At 47.9% G+C, this 17,410-nt stretch overlaps 4 protein-coding genes across 4 annotated transcripts; 3 read left to right on the forward strand and 1 right to left on the reverse strand.

Moving 5' to 3' along the window:
• Nucleotides 1-640: 640 nt before the first annotated feature.
• On the reverse strand, nt 641-2,136 carry LOC117842555 (putative disease resistance RPP13-like protein 1). Its single transcript, XM_034723028.2, has one exon. It carries the CDS (start codon nt 1,834-1,836, stop codon nt 727-729), a length of 1,110 nt encoding a protein of 369 aa, XP_034578919.2. The 5' UTR covers nt 1,837-2,136; the 3' UTR covers nt 641-726.
• A 2,127-nt stretch (nt 2,137-4,263) lies between these two features.
• LOC117845838 (putative disease resistance RPP13-like protein 1) lies at nt 4,264-6,125 on the forward strand. The gene has a single exon (XM_072292011.1). It carries the CDS (start codon nt 4,426-4,428, stop codon nt 5,893-5,895), a length of 1,470 nt encoding a protein of 489 aa, XP_072148112.1. The 5' UTR covers nt 4,264-4,425; the 3' UTR covers nt 5,896-6,125.
• A 488-nt stretch (nt 6,126-6,613) lies between these two features.
• LOC117843336 (putative disease resistance RPP13-like protein 1) lies at nt 6,614-11,880 on the forward strand. Its single transcript, XM_072292012.1, has 2 exons — nt 6,614-9,658; nt 9,794-11,880. The coding sequence occupies exon 2, from the start codon at nt 10,223-10,225 to the stop codon at nt 11,684-11,686; it is 1,464 nt and encodes a 487-aa protein (XP_072148113.1). The 5' UTR covers nt 6,614-9,658; nt 9,794-10,222; the 3' UTR covers nt 11,687-11,880.
• Nucleotides 11,881-14,936: 3,056 nt separating this feature from the next.
• LOC140221765 (uncharacterized) lies at nt 14,937-16,564 on the forward strand. Its single transcript, XM_072291714.1, has 2 exons — nt 14,937-16,284; nt 16,527-16,564. Exons 1-2 carry the CDS (start codon nt 14,937-14,939, stop codon nt 16,562-16,564), a joined length of 1,386 nt encoding a protein of 461 aa, XP_072147815.1.
• The last annotated feature ends 846 nt before the right edge of the window (nt 16,565-17,410 follow it).

Consider the following 17,410-nt stretch of genomic DNA (forward strand, 5'->3'; position numbering starts at 1 on the left):
ATTGGTTCGTGTGAAAATTTGGTATTTTTTTGAAACTGTTGGATATTTTTTAAATTTTTTTCAAAAAACGTTTGCCGAGTGTCCACGTAGGACACTCGGCAAATGCCCGGCCCCTCAATAAGTGCCTCCCAGCCCCCCTCTCACTCCCCTCACTCCCGGCCCCCCCACTCACTCCCCTCACTCCCTCCTCTCTCCCTCCCGCCGCCGCCCGAAGGACCCCGCCGCCGCCGGCCACCCGGCGCGCCGCCCGGCGGTCCATGCCCCGCCGCCCGCCGCCCCGCGCTCCCGGATCCGCCGCCGCCCGGCCCCCGGCCCCCGGATCCGCCGCCGCCGCCCGCCCGGCGCCCCCGGATCAGCCGCCGCCCGCCACCCAGCGCACGGCGCCCCCGGATCCGCCGCCGCCCGCCCGGATCCGCTGCCGCCCGCCCGGAACCGCCGCCGCTCGCCCGGCGCCCGGTCCCCGGCCCCCGGATCCGCCGCCGCCCGCCCGGCGCCCGGCCCCCGGCCCCCGGATCCGCTACCACCCGCCGCCCGGCGCACGGCGCCCCCGGATCCGCCGCCGCCCCCCCCGGCGCCCGACCCCCGGCCCCCGGATCCGCCGCCCGCCCGTCCCCTCCACCGGATCCGCCGGCGCCAGGGCCTGAAGAGAAGAGGAGAGGATGGTGGCGGCGGCGGCGGCGGTGGCGGCAGCGGAGCAGTGGCGGTGCATGATTTTTTTTTATTTTTTCAATAATTGTTCGCCGAGTGTTTTCTGGGCACTCGGCAAAGTCTTTGCCGAGTGCCCGACACAAAACACTCGATATTTGCCGTGTGCCGTTTGCCGAGTGTTACACTCGGCAAACGGTTCACCGAGGGTATTCTGCCCTTCGCCGAGTGCCCCTGGCACTCGGCAATTTGCCTGTGTCCCGTAGTGGTTGTTCCAAACTTGATAATCTTGTCAGACCGGCTTGTGATTATGATTTTAGTGCCACTTGGCACATCCCGTGTATAAGTAGAATACAACCTATTCCATGCATCTTCATTGAGATCGCCAACTAACTCAACAACAACTAGCAATCTTCCATCTTTGTTTGAGTTTGACACACGATTTTTATATTCCATTGCGTATCTTTCTCTAACTGTAGCGAGGTCAACAGCTGTGAAATCATGATCCCGCAAGAACAAGATTTCTGAGAAATGATCACGGATTCTTTCATCCTCGCAAACATGAGCAACAAGGGTGGTCTTGCCGACTCTACAGGGACCAATGATCGGCAGGATGTCCAGTTCTTTAGAATCATGATGTCTTTTGTGCAAGAGGAAGTTTATGACAAATTCAGTTTCCATCTGACGGCCAAACATGCAGTTGCCCAGAACGAGATGCATGCTATAAGGTTGGCGGTACAGGCGAGGATAGCTTGCCAAGAACATGACTAGCTCTTTCATACCAAGAATCATGGAGCTTAAATCATCAAGAGACTTGTTTAGGTTTTTCAAAATATGTGGGTTTATACTGGACGAACATAAACCTTGTAGAGAATTTACTTTGGATAGAGAAAAGGAGTGACTCAAAACCTGACCTTTAGCCTCCTCTTCGTTGTGAACTTGATATCTGAAGGTGTCGAGGGTGTAACAGCCTCGGTACATGGCGTCTCTGAGCATATCCAGCATCTGGAGAACATATTGGTTTGTGATCTGACGTCCCATGGCCTCATCAATGATGACCTGTGCCCGGAGTAGGATCATATGGAGGCGATCCTCCACGTCCAGTGCCTTGGGATTGAGGCTTTTTTTGATGAAGAAGTTTATTGATCTAGTTGTCAGCTCGCCCAGAACTGTAGAAAGGAGAATGTCCATTTGGGGACTCTGTGGAAGAGAAATGCAAGAGGTGGATGTGAACGGCACTTCTTCTTTTTTTGATACGAACTAGGCAGGAGAGCTGCTGATTATAAATGTACAGCGCTTCAGGAATGGCACGATATATCTCTGAATTGAGTAACTGACTCTGGAAATGCAGCAGAGATTAACTGTAGAAATCCAGTTATACTAATTAGGGTTTGACCTTTCGAACTTCTTTTGTCTTCGCCTGGTTGTTCTGATTGGCTTTTCCTCTCCCACATGGTCAAGAAATACTGCCAGTACCACCTCAGCTCTTGACTCTGGAGCCTATGCTTTGTGAGCCATCATCATCATTAGTTCCTTAGTTTCCTCCCTTTTTCCAATCTTGATCAAATTGAGGAGAGGCTCGATCAAACACGACTTCAGTTTTCACATGATGAAAAGCACATTTTCCTCCCTTCTTCATTGCAGTACCAACTCATGTGGAGTCCAGCTTCCAGCCTTCAACGTGGAAAAGCTGCTGTCAGCTACTTAGAATTTGTCACAAACTCACACTGACCATTACCTTCATGATCATTAATTAGTCAAGATTTGTGAGTCACTTTTCCAACTTCTTTGTCTTTTCTTATGGGATTCAAAGCCACTAATGCTAAATGTTAATCTGTACCAGTCATGTTGGTGGAGGACTGGTTTCTATTCTTGATAAAATTAAGTATCTAAAAGTGGATACTTGATCAAGCACTACACTTCTCTGGGTTGCTGACATGGTGGCGGAGGTTTTTGCGCGGGTGAACCAACGAAGCGAAGTCGACCTGCGGTGGCGGCGGCTTAGCTGATCGATGGAGACCTTGTGGAGCGGGGCAACATTGCTCACCACTTTGACGGCGACAAAAGAAATGAATAAATGATATGGAGTACTGTGGCAGGCATCGGGAGGCCCCCGTGCGTTTCTTTGAGGCGACAAGAGCGAGGTGGAGTCCAACAGCAAATGTGGTGAGGCCCCCGCACATTGTGTTATCGTGGTAGCGACTGCGAGGTAGCCTTCGAGAGGTCTGAATTCGGTGGTATCATTCTATATGGTGGAGTGTGGTGTTGCAGCAACACTACAGTGAAGAGTCCCACATGGCAGTGGCCGTCTCGGTGCGGTGCAGTCTGCTTCTATCGATTCCTTGTCGGTGTAGGGCCACGCCTGGAGGTTTCGGCAAATACATGAGCGTAAATGTTGGTGGCTGTCGCGGAAAAGCTTCGGTTCTGCTGCCGCTTAAGATGTGTTAAGTTCGGCGCGTGTTGATGTCTCAATCCAATAGGCCATGTGTTGTTAGGTTGAGTTAAGTGTGATGCATGGTGTGGTATGTGTTGAAATCCAACATGCCGGTGTTTGTGTTGTTTTTTTTCTTTTGTTGTTTTCGCCCAATCTGAATTTCATCTTCTTTTAATATAATCGGCAGTTCTCCAACCTGATTCGTTTCGGAAATCGTCTCAAATACCTCTGACTGTAGCAGTGTAGCTGCAGAGTCCAGAACAAATGGTTTTTTGACTTCAGTTAGCATGATTCTCGTCGTAGCACAAGGACAAACTATTCAAGTATTGATTCTATTATCTTAGACAAGAGCGTATGAAAGGAAGTAGATAACTACTTAAAACGTACAATCAAAATATCATTAATTCTCATGTACATAACACTAAAAAATATTCTCTTGAGAATCTGTGCTTTCAAGCAGAAGTTCCTTGAAGAAATAGCAATTTTCCTTTCGGGACAAAAAGTTCAAACTAAGAGCTTGCAATGTTCCATAGTTTATGATATTCTTTAAGCAGCTTGTCATTATAATTTTACTGGTTGTTGAAACTTGAAACACTACTCTGATAAGCGGAGTGCAATCTTCTCCTATTACTTGAACAATACCCAGAATTTTTTCCTCTAGAGCTTGCAATGTTCCATAGTTTATGATATTCTTTAAGCAGCTTGTCATTATAATTTTACTGGTTGTTGAAACTTGAAACACTACTCTGATAAGCGGAGTGCAATCTTCTCCTATTACTTGAACAATACCCATATTTTTTTTCCTCATTGGATCATTTTGGCGTTTGATTCGACCGCCATCTCTTAATGTAATCTGCTATTCTTCTCTGAAGTCATAATCACTACAGTTGCAAGATGGTTGGTTGGTCAAACAGGCCTGAGAGGAGCTATAAAGTGTACAGTAGAGTCTTTTTTTAAATCTTTTTCAGGTGGTGCATGGTCTTCATTTTTCTTTGACTAAGCCTCTCATTGGTACAGCTTACCATTCTGGTATTAGTGGCTTTGAATCCTGGAAGAAAAGACATAGAAGTAGGAAAATTGTGTTGACTACTTGTTGATCATGAAGGTAATGGTCAAGAGCTGTATTGTGTCTCTCTCAGGTGGTCTACATTTCATGACAACGTGGGATGGGAAAAGCCGACCAGAACAATAAGGGACAGGCAAAATCTGAAGGTCAAACATGGTGTACATGAACTTTATATGAGTAATCTCTCTCCCTTGATTCAGAGATCTCATGCCATTCTTCAAGTTCTGTTCATTCTCCCATCCACCTCCTGCATTTCTCTTCCAGAGAAAAGAGTCCCCACATGGAAACTCTCGTCTCTGCAGTTCTGGGAGAACTGGCAATTCGATCCATTAATTTCTTCATCAGAAGTACCTTCAAGCCAACATCACCGGACGTGGAGGATCGCCTGCGCAGGATCCTTCTCCGGGCACAGGTCATCGTCGATGAGGCCATGGAACGGCAGATCACTAACCAAACTGTGCTCCAGCAGCTGCACATGCTCAGAGACGCCATGCACCGAGGGTATTATATTCTCGACACCTTCAGATACCAATCTCACAACAATGAGGAGGCCAAAGGTCAGGTCTTGAGTCACTCTTTATCTCTGTCAAAAGTAAATTTTCTACAAGGTATGTGTTTACCCCGTAAAAATACACTGATTTTGGAACAGCTTCAAAAGTCGTTTGATGATTTAAGCTCCATGATCCTTGATGCGCAAGAGTTAGTCGTGTTCTTGACAAGCTATCCTCGCCTTTACCGCCAACCTTATAGCATGCATCTCCTGCTGGGCAACTGCATGTTTGGCCGCCAGATGGAGTCAGAACTTGTCGTCAACTTCCTCTTGCGCACACGATCTTATGGTTCTAAAGAATTGGAGGTCCTGCCAATTGTTGGTCCTGGTTTAGTGGGCAAGAGCACCCTTGTTGCTCATGTTTGCGAGGATGAAAGAGTCCGTGATCACTTCTCAGAAATCTTGTTCTTACACGGCCATGATTTTACAGGTGATGATCTCGCTGCGTTAAGAGAAGGACATGCAATGGAATATCAAAACCGTGTAAACTTGAACAGAGATAGAAGATTACTGGTTGTTGTTGAGTTAGTTGGTGACCTCAACAAAGATGCCTGGAATAGATTGTACTCTGCTATGCAGCATGTGCCAAGCGGTAGTAAAGTCATAGTCACAAGCCGGTCCGACAAGATTACAAAGTTTGGAACAACACAGGCACTAAGGATGAAGTATCTGTCATGTGAAGCATACTGGTATTTCTTCAAGACCCTCACATTTGGAAGCACAGATCCCGAGACGCACCCGAGGTTTGCACACCTGGCCATGGAGATAGCCGAGATGTTGAACGGATGCTTCATCGGTGCAAACATGACCTCTTGTATGCTGAGGGACAACTTTGACATCCGCTTTTGGTGTAAGGTTCTGGCATTCTTGAGAGGGCTCATGCAGAAGCATGTCTCCAGATTTGGTGGGCATCCACTTGAAGTCATAAACCAGAATAGACCCGCGCATCTTTGGAGGATGGCTGCACCTTCTGAACACTTGGTGCTTTATCATCTGTACCAACACCCTTCACATGAGGAGGTTCCAGAGATAAAAATCCTAGATATGTTATTCGGAAGCGTTAAGCCTCGTGGAAAATTTGATGTCCTAGTGTGGAGGTCTCGCATACCGCCCTACTATAGCTATTCCAATACTTGGTGGGATTCAAGAGGAGGTGCCAAGAGGAAGCGTTCTAAGAAAAGCAGAGTGATGGTTTGTTAAATTTTTTTTTCCTATTGTTAGGCTTGTGTAGGAAGATTGCTGAACATGTTCCTTTCTATTGATAGGATGTTACAGGGTTACAATATTGTTTAGATTCATCACCACTACTACTACCTTGTCATGTGTAAAGTACTCAGTGAGCCCAGTGTGGAGAGAATGATGCATTATGTTGAGGCATATATTTTCACGATGTGTAAAGTACTAGTGCATCAGTTTGATCTTTGCCCTTCTCTTCTGACTTGATGTGCGATTGACGGTGTCGATTATCGAGCATGTGGTAGCCTACTAGCCTGTGTGCATCGAACAATTTGTCATTTCAAGTTTGTCAGGGGGAAATTGAATTGTCCAGATACGAGTCTGGAACTGTACCAGATAGTATACAATGCCAAGATTTTACAGGAGACTGAACACACACCGTTGCTTTGGGCTGTTGGGCACCATGGCCTTCTTTGCAGCAGAACCTGCAGGATATCGCCTCTGCAAGAGACAAGCAACGGTGTCTCAGTCGCCGGAGGAAATCTACATGATGGCAGAGACGGCAATTTCGTTTTCCCTTGTCAGTCCCCTTCGTCTTCCTCTCAACACTCTGGCCCGCTGTCCGGCGGCCGGTTCAGGTCCTCAATTCACCCTGTCCGGCTGTCCAGCGACCGACCCTCGACACTCTTTAGCAGAGCTGCAGATCAGAGTTGCAAAAACTACAGAGTGCTGGCGCGAAAGGAACTCTCTCTCTCTCTCTCTGCTGCTATAGTCTGAGCTAGGCGATTAGTGGGTGGGGTCCGTGCTTCCGGCCGGGACAGAAGCCGGCGGTGGCGGCGGTGCGACGGCCGGAGAAGGAACCGACAAAGGGGGGAGGCAGAGCCAAACCAGGGGGCAATTCGCTTATTTCATATCCAAACCGGGGGTGTTTATGATAATATTCGGATCGCGATTATTAATCGCGATCCAAAACGGGACTATTTGTAAATAATCGGATCGGGACTATTAATCGCGATCCGTGCATTTTGCAAGTTTCCCGCGCCGGCGAGATGGCGCCCGGCGAGGTCGCTCGACCGCCGGCGACCTCTTCCAGCCCCGGCGACAAGCATCCAGTCTCTCCTCCCTCGGATTCACGCCCCTTCTGCTGTCTCCAGCCTAGCGCCCGGGCCGCTCGAGGCCCTAGCTTCTCTGCGGTGGCAGCGCCGGCTGGCTTGAGACGGCGAGGGAGCCCAACGCCTCCGTTCGGTGAGGCGGCGCCACCGTGGACCGTGGGAGGGCAGCTCTGCTCGCCGTCGCACCGCAACAACAGGCTGCGCCCTGCACATCTCTGCCTCCAGGTATTCGTCCATGCTCCTCTGAACTCTAAACTCCATTTTGCCCTGTTCTGAACTCCAATCTGAAGCTTGGCTCTGCATTTTATTGGCATTGACTCCAGCATTGATTCTTTGTAGTTGATACGATTACTCTGATTTGTGATATATGATAGCTGAAAATAACATAAATTCGTTTAGGAATGCACTGATGACTGCTTCATTTTTTCGTACCTGTCAAAGAAATTGTTCCAATAAATCCTGTCTGCAAGGCTTGGAATGGAGACTGATACCTTGGAGATCTCAAGTACCTCTGTATTATAGCAGTGTAGCTACTTGGTTTGCTCTCAGAGTCAAGAGTCAAGAACAAACTGTTGCTTATATTCATTATGTCATAGTTGTTAGAGACGTTCTTTATGCAGTAAGAAGTTGATGACATGTTCCGTTTCCAAATTGGTGACCAAATATGCACTTTTCCATAGAAATGACTGTATGGCTATACCGAGACATATGAGGGTAGTTCTTCAGGAAAATTATGAACTCACTCAAACCAAATCTCTAGGCTTATTCACTTATTCTAACTTTTCTGCATTATATTGCCACCTACCGAGAAACAAACTCGTTTAGCTGGACAGAATTTAGACAAGGACTTCAGAGAAGCTGCGGCTCATGCCATCATCATTTTTGTCATCCTCTACTTTAGTACTTAAGGGACTTGTATGAAGATTGCTGAACATGTTCCTTTCTATTGATAGGATGTTACAGGGTTACAACATTGTTTAGATTCATCACCACTACTACTACCTTGTCATGTGTAAAGTACTCAGTGAGCCCAGTGTGGAGAGAATGATGCATTATGTTGAGGCATATATTTTCACGATGTGTAAAGTACTAGTGCATCAGTTTGATCTTTGCCCTTCTCTTCTGACTTGATGTGCGATTGACGGTGTCGATTATCGAGCATGTGGTAGCCTACTAGCCTGTGTGCATCGAACAATTTGTACCAGATTTTACAGGAGGAAATTGAATTGTCCAGATACGAGTCTGGAACTGTACCAGATAGTATACAACGCCAAGATTTTACAGGAGACTGAACACACACCGTTGCTTTGGGCACCATGGCCTTCTTTGCAGCAGAACCTGCAGGATATCGCCTCTGCAAGAGACAAGCAACGGCAATTTCGTTTTCCCTTATCAGTCCCCTTCGTCTTCCTCTCAACACTCTGGCCCGCTGTCCGGCGGCCGGTTCAGGTCCTCAATTCACCCTGTCCGGCTGTCCAGCGCCGGCCCTCGACACTCTTTTGCAGAGCTGCAGATCAGAGTTGCAAAAACTACAGAGTGCTGGCGCAAAAGGAACTCTCTCTCTCTCTCTGCTGCTATAGTCTGAGCTAGGCGATGAGTGGGGTGGGGTCCGCGCTTCCGGCCGGGACAGAAGCCGGCGGTGGCGGCGGTGCGACAGCCGGAGAAGGAACCGACAAAGGGGGGAGGCAGAGCCAAACTAGGGGGCAATTCGCTTATTTCATATCCAAACCGGGGGTGTTTGTGAAAATGTTCGGATCGCGATCCAAAATGGGGGCTATTTGTAAATAATTGGATCGGGACTATTAATCGCGATCCGTGCATTTTGCAAGTTTCCCGTGCCGGCGAGATGGCGCCCGGCGAGGTCGCTCGGCCGCCGGCGACCTCCTCCAGCCCCGACGACAAGCATCCGGTCTCTCCTCCCTCGGATTCACGTCCCTTCTGCTGTCTCCAGCCTAGCGCCCGGGCCGCTCGAGGCCCTAGCTTCTCTGCGGCGGCAGCGCCGGCTGGCTTGAGACGGCGAGGGAGCCCAACGCCTCCGTTCGGTGAGGCGGCGCCACCGTGGACCGTGGGAGGGCAGCTCTGCTCGCCGTCGCACCGCAACAACAGGCTGCGCCCTGCACATCTCTGCCTCCAGGTATTCGTCCATGCTCCTCTGAACTCTAAACTCCATTTTGCCCTGTTCTGAACTCCAACCTGAAGCTTGGCTCTGCATTTTATTGCCATTGACTCCAGCATTGATTCTTTGTAGTTGATCCGATTAATCTGATTTGTGATATGACTGCAAGGCTTGGAGACAGATACCTTGGAGATCTCAAGTACCTCTGTATTATAGCAGTGTAGCTACTTGGTTTGCTCTCAGAGTCAAGAGTCAAGAACAAACTGTTGCTTATATTCATGTTCTTGATGCAGTAAGAAGTTGATGACATGTTCTGTTTCCAAATTGGTGACCAAATATGCACTTTTCCATAAACATGACTGTATGGCTACCGAGACATATAAGGGTAGTTCTTCAGGAAAATTATGAACTCACTCAAACCAGATCTCTGGGCTTATTCACTTATTCTAACTTTTCTGCATTATATTTGCCACCTACCGAGAAACAAACTCGTTTAGCCGGACAGAATTTAGACAAGGACTTCAGAGAAGCTGCGGCTCATGCCTACCAGCTGAGAAAGGTACAGCTCTTGACTCTCGAAGTTGGAAAAATGACTCGCAAATGTTGACTAATTCATGATCATGAAGGTAATGGTCATTGTGAGTTTGTGACAAGTTCTCCAGAAGTAGCTGACAGCAGCTTTTCCACGTTGCAGGCTGGAAGAGCTAGACTCCACATGAGTTGGTACTGCAATGGAGAAGGGAGAAAATGGGCTTTTCATCATGTGAAAACTGAAGTCGTGTTTGATCAAGTCTCTCCTCAATTTGATCAAGATAGGAAAAAGGGAGGGAACTAAGGAACTAATGATGGTGATGGCTCACTAAGCATAGGCTCCAGAGTCAAGAGCTGAGGTGGTACTGGCAGTATTTCATGACCACGTGGGAGAGGAAAAGCCAATCAGAACAACCAGGCGAAGACAAAAGAAGTTTGAAAGGTCAAACCTTTAGTATAAATGGATTTCTGCAGTTAATCTCTCTTGCTCTTCCAGAGTCAGTTACTCAATTCAGAGATATATCGTGCCACTCCAGAAGCGCTGTTCATTCTCACATCCACCTCTTGCATTTCTCTTCCAGAGAGTCCCCAAATGGACATTCTCCTTTCTGCAGTTCTGGGAGAGCTGACAACTAGATCAATAGATTTCTTCATCAAAAAAATCTTCAAGCCGAAGGCACTGGACGTGGAGGATCGCCTCCATATGATCCTACTCCGGGCACACGTCATCGTTGATGAAGCCATGGGACGCCAGATCACAAACCAATCTGTCCTCCAGCAGCTGGATATGCTCAGAGACGCCATGTACCGAGGCTGTTACACCCTCGACACCTTCAGATACCAAGTTCACAGCGAAGAGGAGGCTAAAGGTCAGGTTTTGAGTCACTCTTTGTCTCTATCCAAAGTAAATTCTCCACAAGGTTTGTGTTCGTCCAGTAGAAACCCGCAGATTTTGAAACAGCTAAACAACTCTCTTGATGATTTAAGCTCCATGATTCTTGGTGTGGAAGAGCTAGTCGTGTTCTTGGCAAGTTATCCTCGCCTGTACCGCCAACCTTATAGCATGCATCTCGTGCTGGGCAACTGCATGTTTGGCCGTCAGATGGAAACTGAATTTGTCATAAACTTCCTCTTGCACGCACGACCTCATGGTTCTAAAGAACTGGACATCCTGCCGATCGTTGGTCCTGGTAGAGTCGGCAAGACCACCCTTGTTGCTCATGTTTGCGAGGATGAAAGAATCCGTGATCATTTCTCAGAAATCTTGTTCTTGCGGGACCATGATTTCACAGTTGTTGACCTCGCTACAGTTAGAGAAGGATATGCAATGGAATATAAAAATCGTGTGTCAAACTCAAACAAAGATGGAAGATTGCTAGTTGTCGTTGAGTTAGTTGGCAATCTCAATGAAGATGCATGGAATAGGTTGTATTCTGCTTATACACGGGATGTGCCAAGCAACACTAAAATCATAGTCACAAGCCGGTCTGACAAGATTATCAAGTTTGGAACAACACAGGCACTAAGTATGAAATATCTATCCCATGAAGCATACTGGTATTTCTTTAAGACGCTCATGTTTGGAAGCACAGATCCGAAGATGCACCCGAGGCTTGCATGCCAGGCCATGGAGATGGCCAGGATGTCAAAAAGATGCTTCATTGCTGCGAACATGTTTGCTTGTTTGTTGAGGGACAACTTTGACATCGAGATGTGGTGCAAGGTTCTGGCATTTACGAGAGGGCAAAACAACAAGAATATCTTGAACTTTGGTGGGCATCCATTTGATCTTATAAACCAGAAAAGGCCTGCATATCTTGGGAGAATGGTTACACCTTTTCAATATATTGTGCTTCATCGTGGGAATGAATGCTCTAAACAAGAGGAGGTACCGAAGATAAAACTCCAAGATGTCATGTATGGAAGCATTACGGCTCATGGGAAATTCGAGATCCTAGGATGGAGGTCTAGGATACCGCCCTATCATAGTTTTGTGGATATTTGTGAGATTCAAGAGGTAAAAACTACCTCAGCCAAGAGGAAGCGTTCTGTATAAAAGGGTCACAATTAGCTAAACTCTCTATTGCTAAGCTTACATAGAAAGATATGTGAATATGTTTTGATAGGGAGTTACAACTTTGTCAAGCTCTAGTACTGCCTTATCATGTATAAAGTTTGTTTACTGTAACAGAATATTGCCTTGTGTTGAGGCATGTATTTCCATGGCTTAATGAGGGCCTATTTGGGACTGCTCCGCTCCAAAAAAAAACAGTTCCAGTCCACCAACTCCACCTTTTTTAGCCTCACTCCACCAAATCCACCAACTCACTGCATACACATCCAAACATGAATTGATATTTGTCACCTCGTTTGATTCCAAGTGGCAATTTCATCCACATCCAAACAGCAGATTTGATATTGCAACACATTTCCAATACCAGTTTGCTCAGATTGTTTACTGTTAACAGAATAATACCTTGTGTTGAGGCTTGGATTTCCATGGCATAATGAATATCCACAGTCCCTCAGATTGTTGCCAAGATCAAGTAGTAGATGTAACTCTGGATTGCTGCTGGATTTAAGCAACTGGGTCATTTACAACTGGGAGAGACTACTAGGCCACTCGATTTCTGTAATTGGTCGTTTGATTTCCTCTGTAATTTAGTTTCACCGGTTTGTGAGATATTAGTTGATAATAATCACAATGTACTTCTAGTGCCATGATGTGCTGGTGACTGCTGCATCTTTTTTCCTTTTTTTTTGTTATTGTCAATGAACATATGTTGCTTAGGATACATGGGAAATTAGTGCTCTCAAACACCTCTGCAATGTATTAGTTCAGCTGTATTATGTTATCCATCAAGGATTTCTACAGCAACGTTCAGAGCTGTACTTCAGGGACTTCGATATTTGAGATTCGAGACTGACTTCATCGGATTCTTCAGAACACTCTTAACTACAGAGATGATTGTCTTCATTTTGGGAAATACTTCAGTTGGTGGATCAGATAAGGCTGAGAGTTACCGTGTACAGAATCTTCATCTTTTTCCTTTCACTAAGCCTTTCAGATGGAATTAAAAATTATAACAAGCAAAGATTCAGTCGATAGATGTGGCCCACGTTGAACTTATCATAAAACCCAAAAACCAATGTTCCAGTTAACACGGTTCCTAGTGTTTCACTATTCTGCTGTGTGTGCATCATGATGATCATGAAGCCAACGGCCATTGTGGTGGTAAATTCTCTTAAAATAGCTGACAGTCGCATTTTCAATATATCCCAGGCTGGACTCCTCACAAGAAGGTGCTGCGATGGTAAAAAGTTTGCTCAGTGACTACGGATGCACATAGCACAAACACAAGTACACAACAAAAACTATTCAATCAATCATTCCATTATCTTAACAAAGGTAGGTAAGGAAGTAGAAAAAATGCACACTTATAACCTACAATTACACCCTACAGTACAGTACCTACATTTGAGAGAGAAACATGAATCATATTATGATTGATTCACATGTACAGAGTGTTATCTAGTAGTAGAACTAACTCAGATTTTTCCTCTTCCGACCCTCCATATCCCTGATAACATTGCCCTCAAACTCAAAAATCTCGCAACTATATATATGTCTGTGATATGGCGGCAAGTGGGATTTCCAAAGTGGTATCTCAAATTTTCCACGAGGCGGAAACTTCATAGAAGCAATATCTGTCATAGTTATGTTGGGAGCCTCTTCATCGTCAAGCCCTATCCGATATTGGTTACGAACAACACAATATTGAATAGTTTCAGTTACTCTGCGAAGAAATATACAATCATTTTCCATTCCAAAATCACTTAGGCTTCTTCTAGATAAACGTTCATTTTGCCGCCTGTTCTCCCTGATGCATTCAAGAACCTTCTGCCAATTATGAGCACCAGGAATAGCCTTTAACAGGTTAGCTGCATTGTTTAAATTTATGAAAGTCCCAGCAAACGATGTATATATGCCTTGGTCAAAGTACTCATCAAGTATTGTCACTGCTATGGATGCTAACTTCGGTTGCTCTTCAGGGTCTGCACTTCCAAATAGAAGTGCCTTGAAGAAGTACCAATATGCTTCTTGTGACAAAAAGTTCAAGCTAAGAGCTTGCGTTGTTCCAAAGTTTATGAAATCCTTTGACCGGCTTGTGACTATAATTTTACTGCGGGTTGAAACACTATTTTGATAAGCAGAGTGCAATTTTCTCAGTGCACTCTCATCAACAATCCCAACTAATTCAACAATAACCAGAAATATTTCTTCATTTGAGTCATCATTTTGATATTTGGTTCTGCCTTGATCTCTTAAGGAACACTGCCTTTTCTTCTCTGAAACCATAATCGTTTAAGAGAATAATACGAAAAAAGTGATTATGCACCCTTTCGTCGCGGCAAACATGCTCAACAAGAGTAGTTTTGCAACTTTTCCTGGACCAACAATTGGTAGGACGCTAATTTTTCCGTCAACAGGAGGTTCTTCATGCAGCAAGAAGTTAATGACCCGTTCCATCTCCACTTGGCGACCAAACATGCAGTTTTCAATAAACAGATATGCGCTATATGGCTGGCGAAACATAGGAGGGTAGTTTCTCAGGAAAATAACAAACTCACTCATACGGGCCATCTCTACACATTCAAGCATATCTTCTATCTTTTTTATGTCAGATTTACTTCTGCAAGAGAAACGAACACGCTTAGCAGGACTGAATTTAGACAAGGATAAGGAGCGGCTCCCACCATGGTCACTGCCCTTCTCTTCTTCTTGGGCTTGCAGTATGAAGGTGTCTAGCATGTAGAAACCTCGGTACTGTTAGACTATTGTAATTATAGTATGTATAATTATAGTAGTCAGCCCTTGATTTTAGGCATATACGCCTGTGCGGTTGGCTTAGAGCCACCCCGGCCTCCATATGTATACACGCACATTGCTATGGAATAGATTGATTTTATTCCCACAATTACTCTTTCATGGTATCACACGCGGTTCGCTCCTGCGGCCGCGCTTCCGCAAACCCTCGCCGCCGCTGATTCGTCGCCGGCTATCGTAAATCCCAAGACCGACGCTGTCCTCCGGACGCCGGTCCTTCCTCACCGTCGCTGTCCAGCGGACGCCGGCTCTTCTTTTTTTTTTCTCCTGCCGCTGATCTCTCGCCAGGACTTCACGTTCTGACGTGACCCAATTTGCTTCCAATCCAGCGTGTGCTTCCGATCGCTGGCCTCATCGTGACTTCGTCCGCTAGTCTGGTCGCGACTCGCGAACGCCCAACCGTCGCGTCTCCCTCCCGATGGCTGACAACGACGACGCTGCAGCCGCCGCCAAGGCCGCGGAGGACCAGCGCCTCGCGGCTGAGGCCGAAGCCCGCCGTGCCGAGGAAGCCCGCCTCCGTGCTGCTGCTCTGGACGAGTATGAGCGCGCCCATGAGGCCCTCTGGGCGCAAGCCACTGCCGTCGTCAACGTGAAGGCGCTCATCCCTGTCATCCTCGATCAGGCGACGAACAACTACACCAAGTGGCGCGGCATGTTCCTCACCGTCCTCGGCAAATATGCCCTGACTCGTCACGTCATTGAGGACGAAGCTTTCCCGTCGCGCCCAGCATGGGTTCAAGCTGATTGCTGCGTCCTGACTTGGATCTACAACACCGTCTCCAGCGACCTGCAGCAATCTCTAATGATGCGGCCGGGCCCCGCTCGCGGGGCGTGGTGCTATCTCGAGGACGAGTTCCTCGGCCAAAAGGAGTCCCGGGCGCTTCTGCTCGAGACGAAATTCCGCAACTTCTGCCAAGAGTCCCTGAGCATCACCGACTACTGCCGCCAGCTCGAGTCGATGGCGGCTTCCCTTGCCGAGTTCGGCGATCCCATCGGCGATCGGCAGATGGTGCTCACGCTCCTTCGCGGCCTCGGTGGCAAGTTCCGCCACATGGTGTCCATCCTCAAGATGCACAGGCCGTTCCCCACGTTCGCGGAGGCACGAACGCACCTACTGTTGGAGGAGTTGGAAATCGACGCACGTCCTCCGTCCCCGCCATCCGCACTCGTCGCTGCAACGCCACGGCCTGCAGCTCCCGGGGTTCCAGCACCTCCACGTTCGGGGGCGCCTCCTCCAGCACGCCCCCCGGCGCCAAACGGCCAACGCACCGGCCGTCGTCGCGGCCGCGGTGGACGCAACGGCCAGCAGCAAGGCCAATCGGCGCTCCCTGGTGGCGTCCCTCCAGCTGGACAGGGAGGTGCACCCCCCGGCATGCATCCGTCCTTCACGCACCCATGGGCTGGCACTGTACGGCTGTGGCCATATGACCAGTCCGGGCGCCCACCACCGCCGCCAGCGTTCAGCGCCGTTCCACAGTACAACGGTTTTGGCGCCAGCAGCTTTGGCGGCGCACCCAGCGCCTATGGCGGCTTCTACGGCACTCCATCCCCTCCGTACGGCACGTACTACGGGGGAGCTGCACCCCTAGGCTTCCAGGCGCCCGCACCGGCGTACCAAGCGGCGCCCTGGAACCCCACTCACGGTGGTGCATGGCATCAGGATGCCCTTGCACACTCCTTCAACACCATGACGCTCAACCCGCCGAACGCTACTTCCGAGTGGTACGCCGACTCCGGTGCAGGTTCGCACATGACCTCGGACGCTGGTAAACTCTCCACCACTTCCTCGCCCACTTCATTCACTCCTTCATCTATCATTGTGGGAAACGGTGCCTTGCTCCCTGTCACAGCCACTGGATCACATACTTTTTCTTTACCGCATCGCAATTTAGTTCTCAATAATGTGCTGGTGTCTCCCAACATTATTAAGAATTTAATTTCTATTCGTCGCTTTACCACCGACAATAATTGCTCCATTGAGTTTGATCCCTTTGGCCTTTCTGTGAAGGATTTGCAAACCAGGAACGTGATCGCCAGGTGCAATAGCTCCGGTGACCTCTACCCATTCTATGCACCCTCCACCACCACCTCTGCGTTCCTCGCTGCACCCACCTCCCTTTGGCATCGTCGTCTCGGTCATCTTGGGCGTGAAGCTTTGTCCAAACTTATTACCTCCAGTGTCATTTCCTGTAATAAAGATGATGTCAACCACATATGTCATGTGTGCCAACTTGGTCATCATGCACGTTTGCCGTTCAGTTCATCTACCTCGCGAGCTTCTCATAATTTTGATTTAATACACTGTGATTTATGGACCTCCCCAATTGTTAGTGTGTCGGGCTATAAATATTATTTAGTAATTCTTGATGATTGCTCCCACTACATTTGGACGTTTCCGCTCCGCCTAAAATCCGAGACTTTTTCCACCCTTGCCAGTTTCTTCACTTTTATTCGCACACAATTTGGCACCACCATCAAGAGTGTCTAGTGCGATAACGGCCGTGAATTTGATAATTCTCAGGCACGCACGTTCTTTCTCTCCCACGGTGTTGCACTCCGCATGTCGTGTCCATATACTTCTCAACAAAATGGTAGAGCAGAACGTTCCCTTCGCACCATAAATAATATTTTACGTTCTCTCTTGTTCCAGGCGAGTCTCCCTCCGGTCTACTGGGTCGAAGCCCTTCACACTGCGACATACCTTGTGAACCGGCTCCCCACTAAAACCCTCGCCTTCTCAACACCATACACCTCCCTCTACTCTACCCAGCCCTCCTATGATCATCTTCGAGTTTTTGGGTGCGCTTGCTATCCCAATATGTCCTCCACAGCACCCCATAAACTCGCTCCCCGCTCATCCCTATGCGTCTTCCTCGGCTATTCCTCGGAACA

Source organism: Setaria viridis, chromosome 2 (assembly GCF_005286985.2).
Source record: "Setaria viridis chromosome 2, Setaria_viridis_v4.0, whole genome shotgun sequence".
In the NCBI taxonomy this organism is placed as follows: Eukaryota; Viridiplantae; Streptophyta; class Magnoliopsida; order Poales; family Poaceae; genus Setaria; species Setaria viridis.

What these genes read in the sequence shown, in the direction of transcription:
- LOC117842555 (XM_034723028.2), bottom strand. Translation starts at nt 1,836, where the DNA reads ATGGACATTCTCCTTTCTACAGTTCTGGGCGAGCTGACAACTAGATCA.
- LOC117845838 (XM_072292011.1), top strand. Translation starts at nt 4,426, where the DNA reads ATGGAAACTCTCGTCTCTGCAGTTCTGGGAGAACTGGCAATTCGATCC.
- LOC117843336 (XM_072292012.1), top strand. Translation starts at nt 10,223, where the DNA reads ATGGACATTCTCCTTTCTGCAGTTCTGGGAGAGCTGACAACTAGATCA.
- LOC140221765 (XM_072291714.1), top strand. Translation starts at nt 14,937, where the DNA reads ATGGCTGACAACGACGACGCTGCAGCCGCCGCCAAGGCCGCGGAGGAC. An exon ending in GCACATGACCTCGGACGCTG is followed by an intron (nt 16,285 to 16,526) that starts GTAAACTCTCCA and finishes CTTTCTGTGAAG; the next exon opens with GATTTGCAAACCAGGAACGT.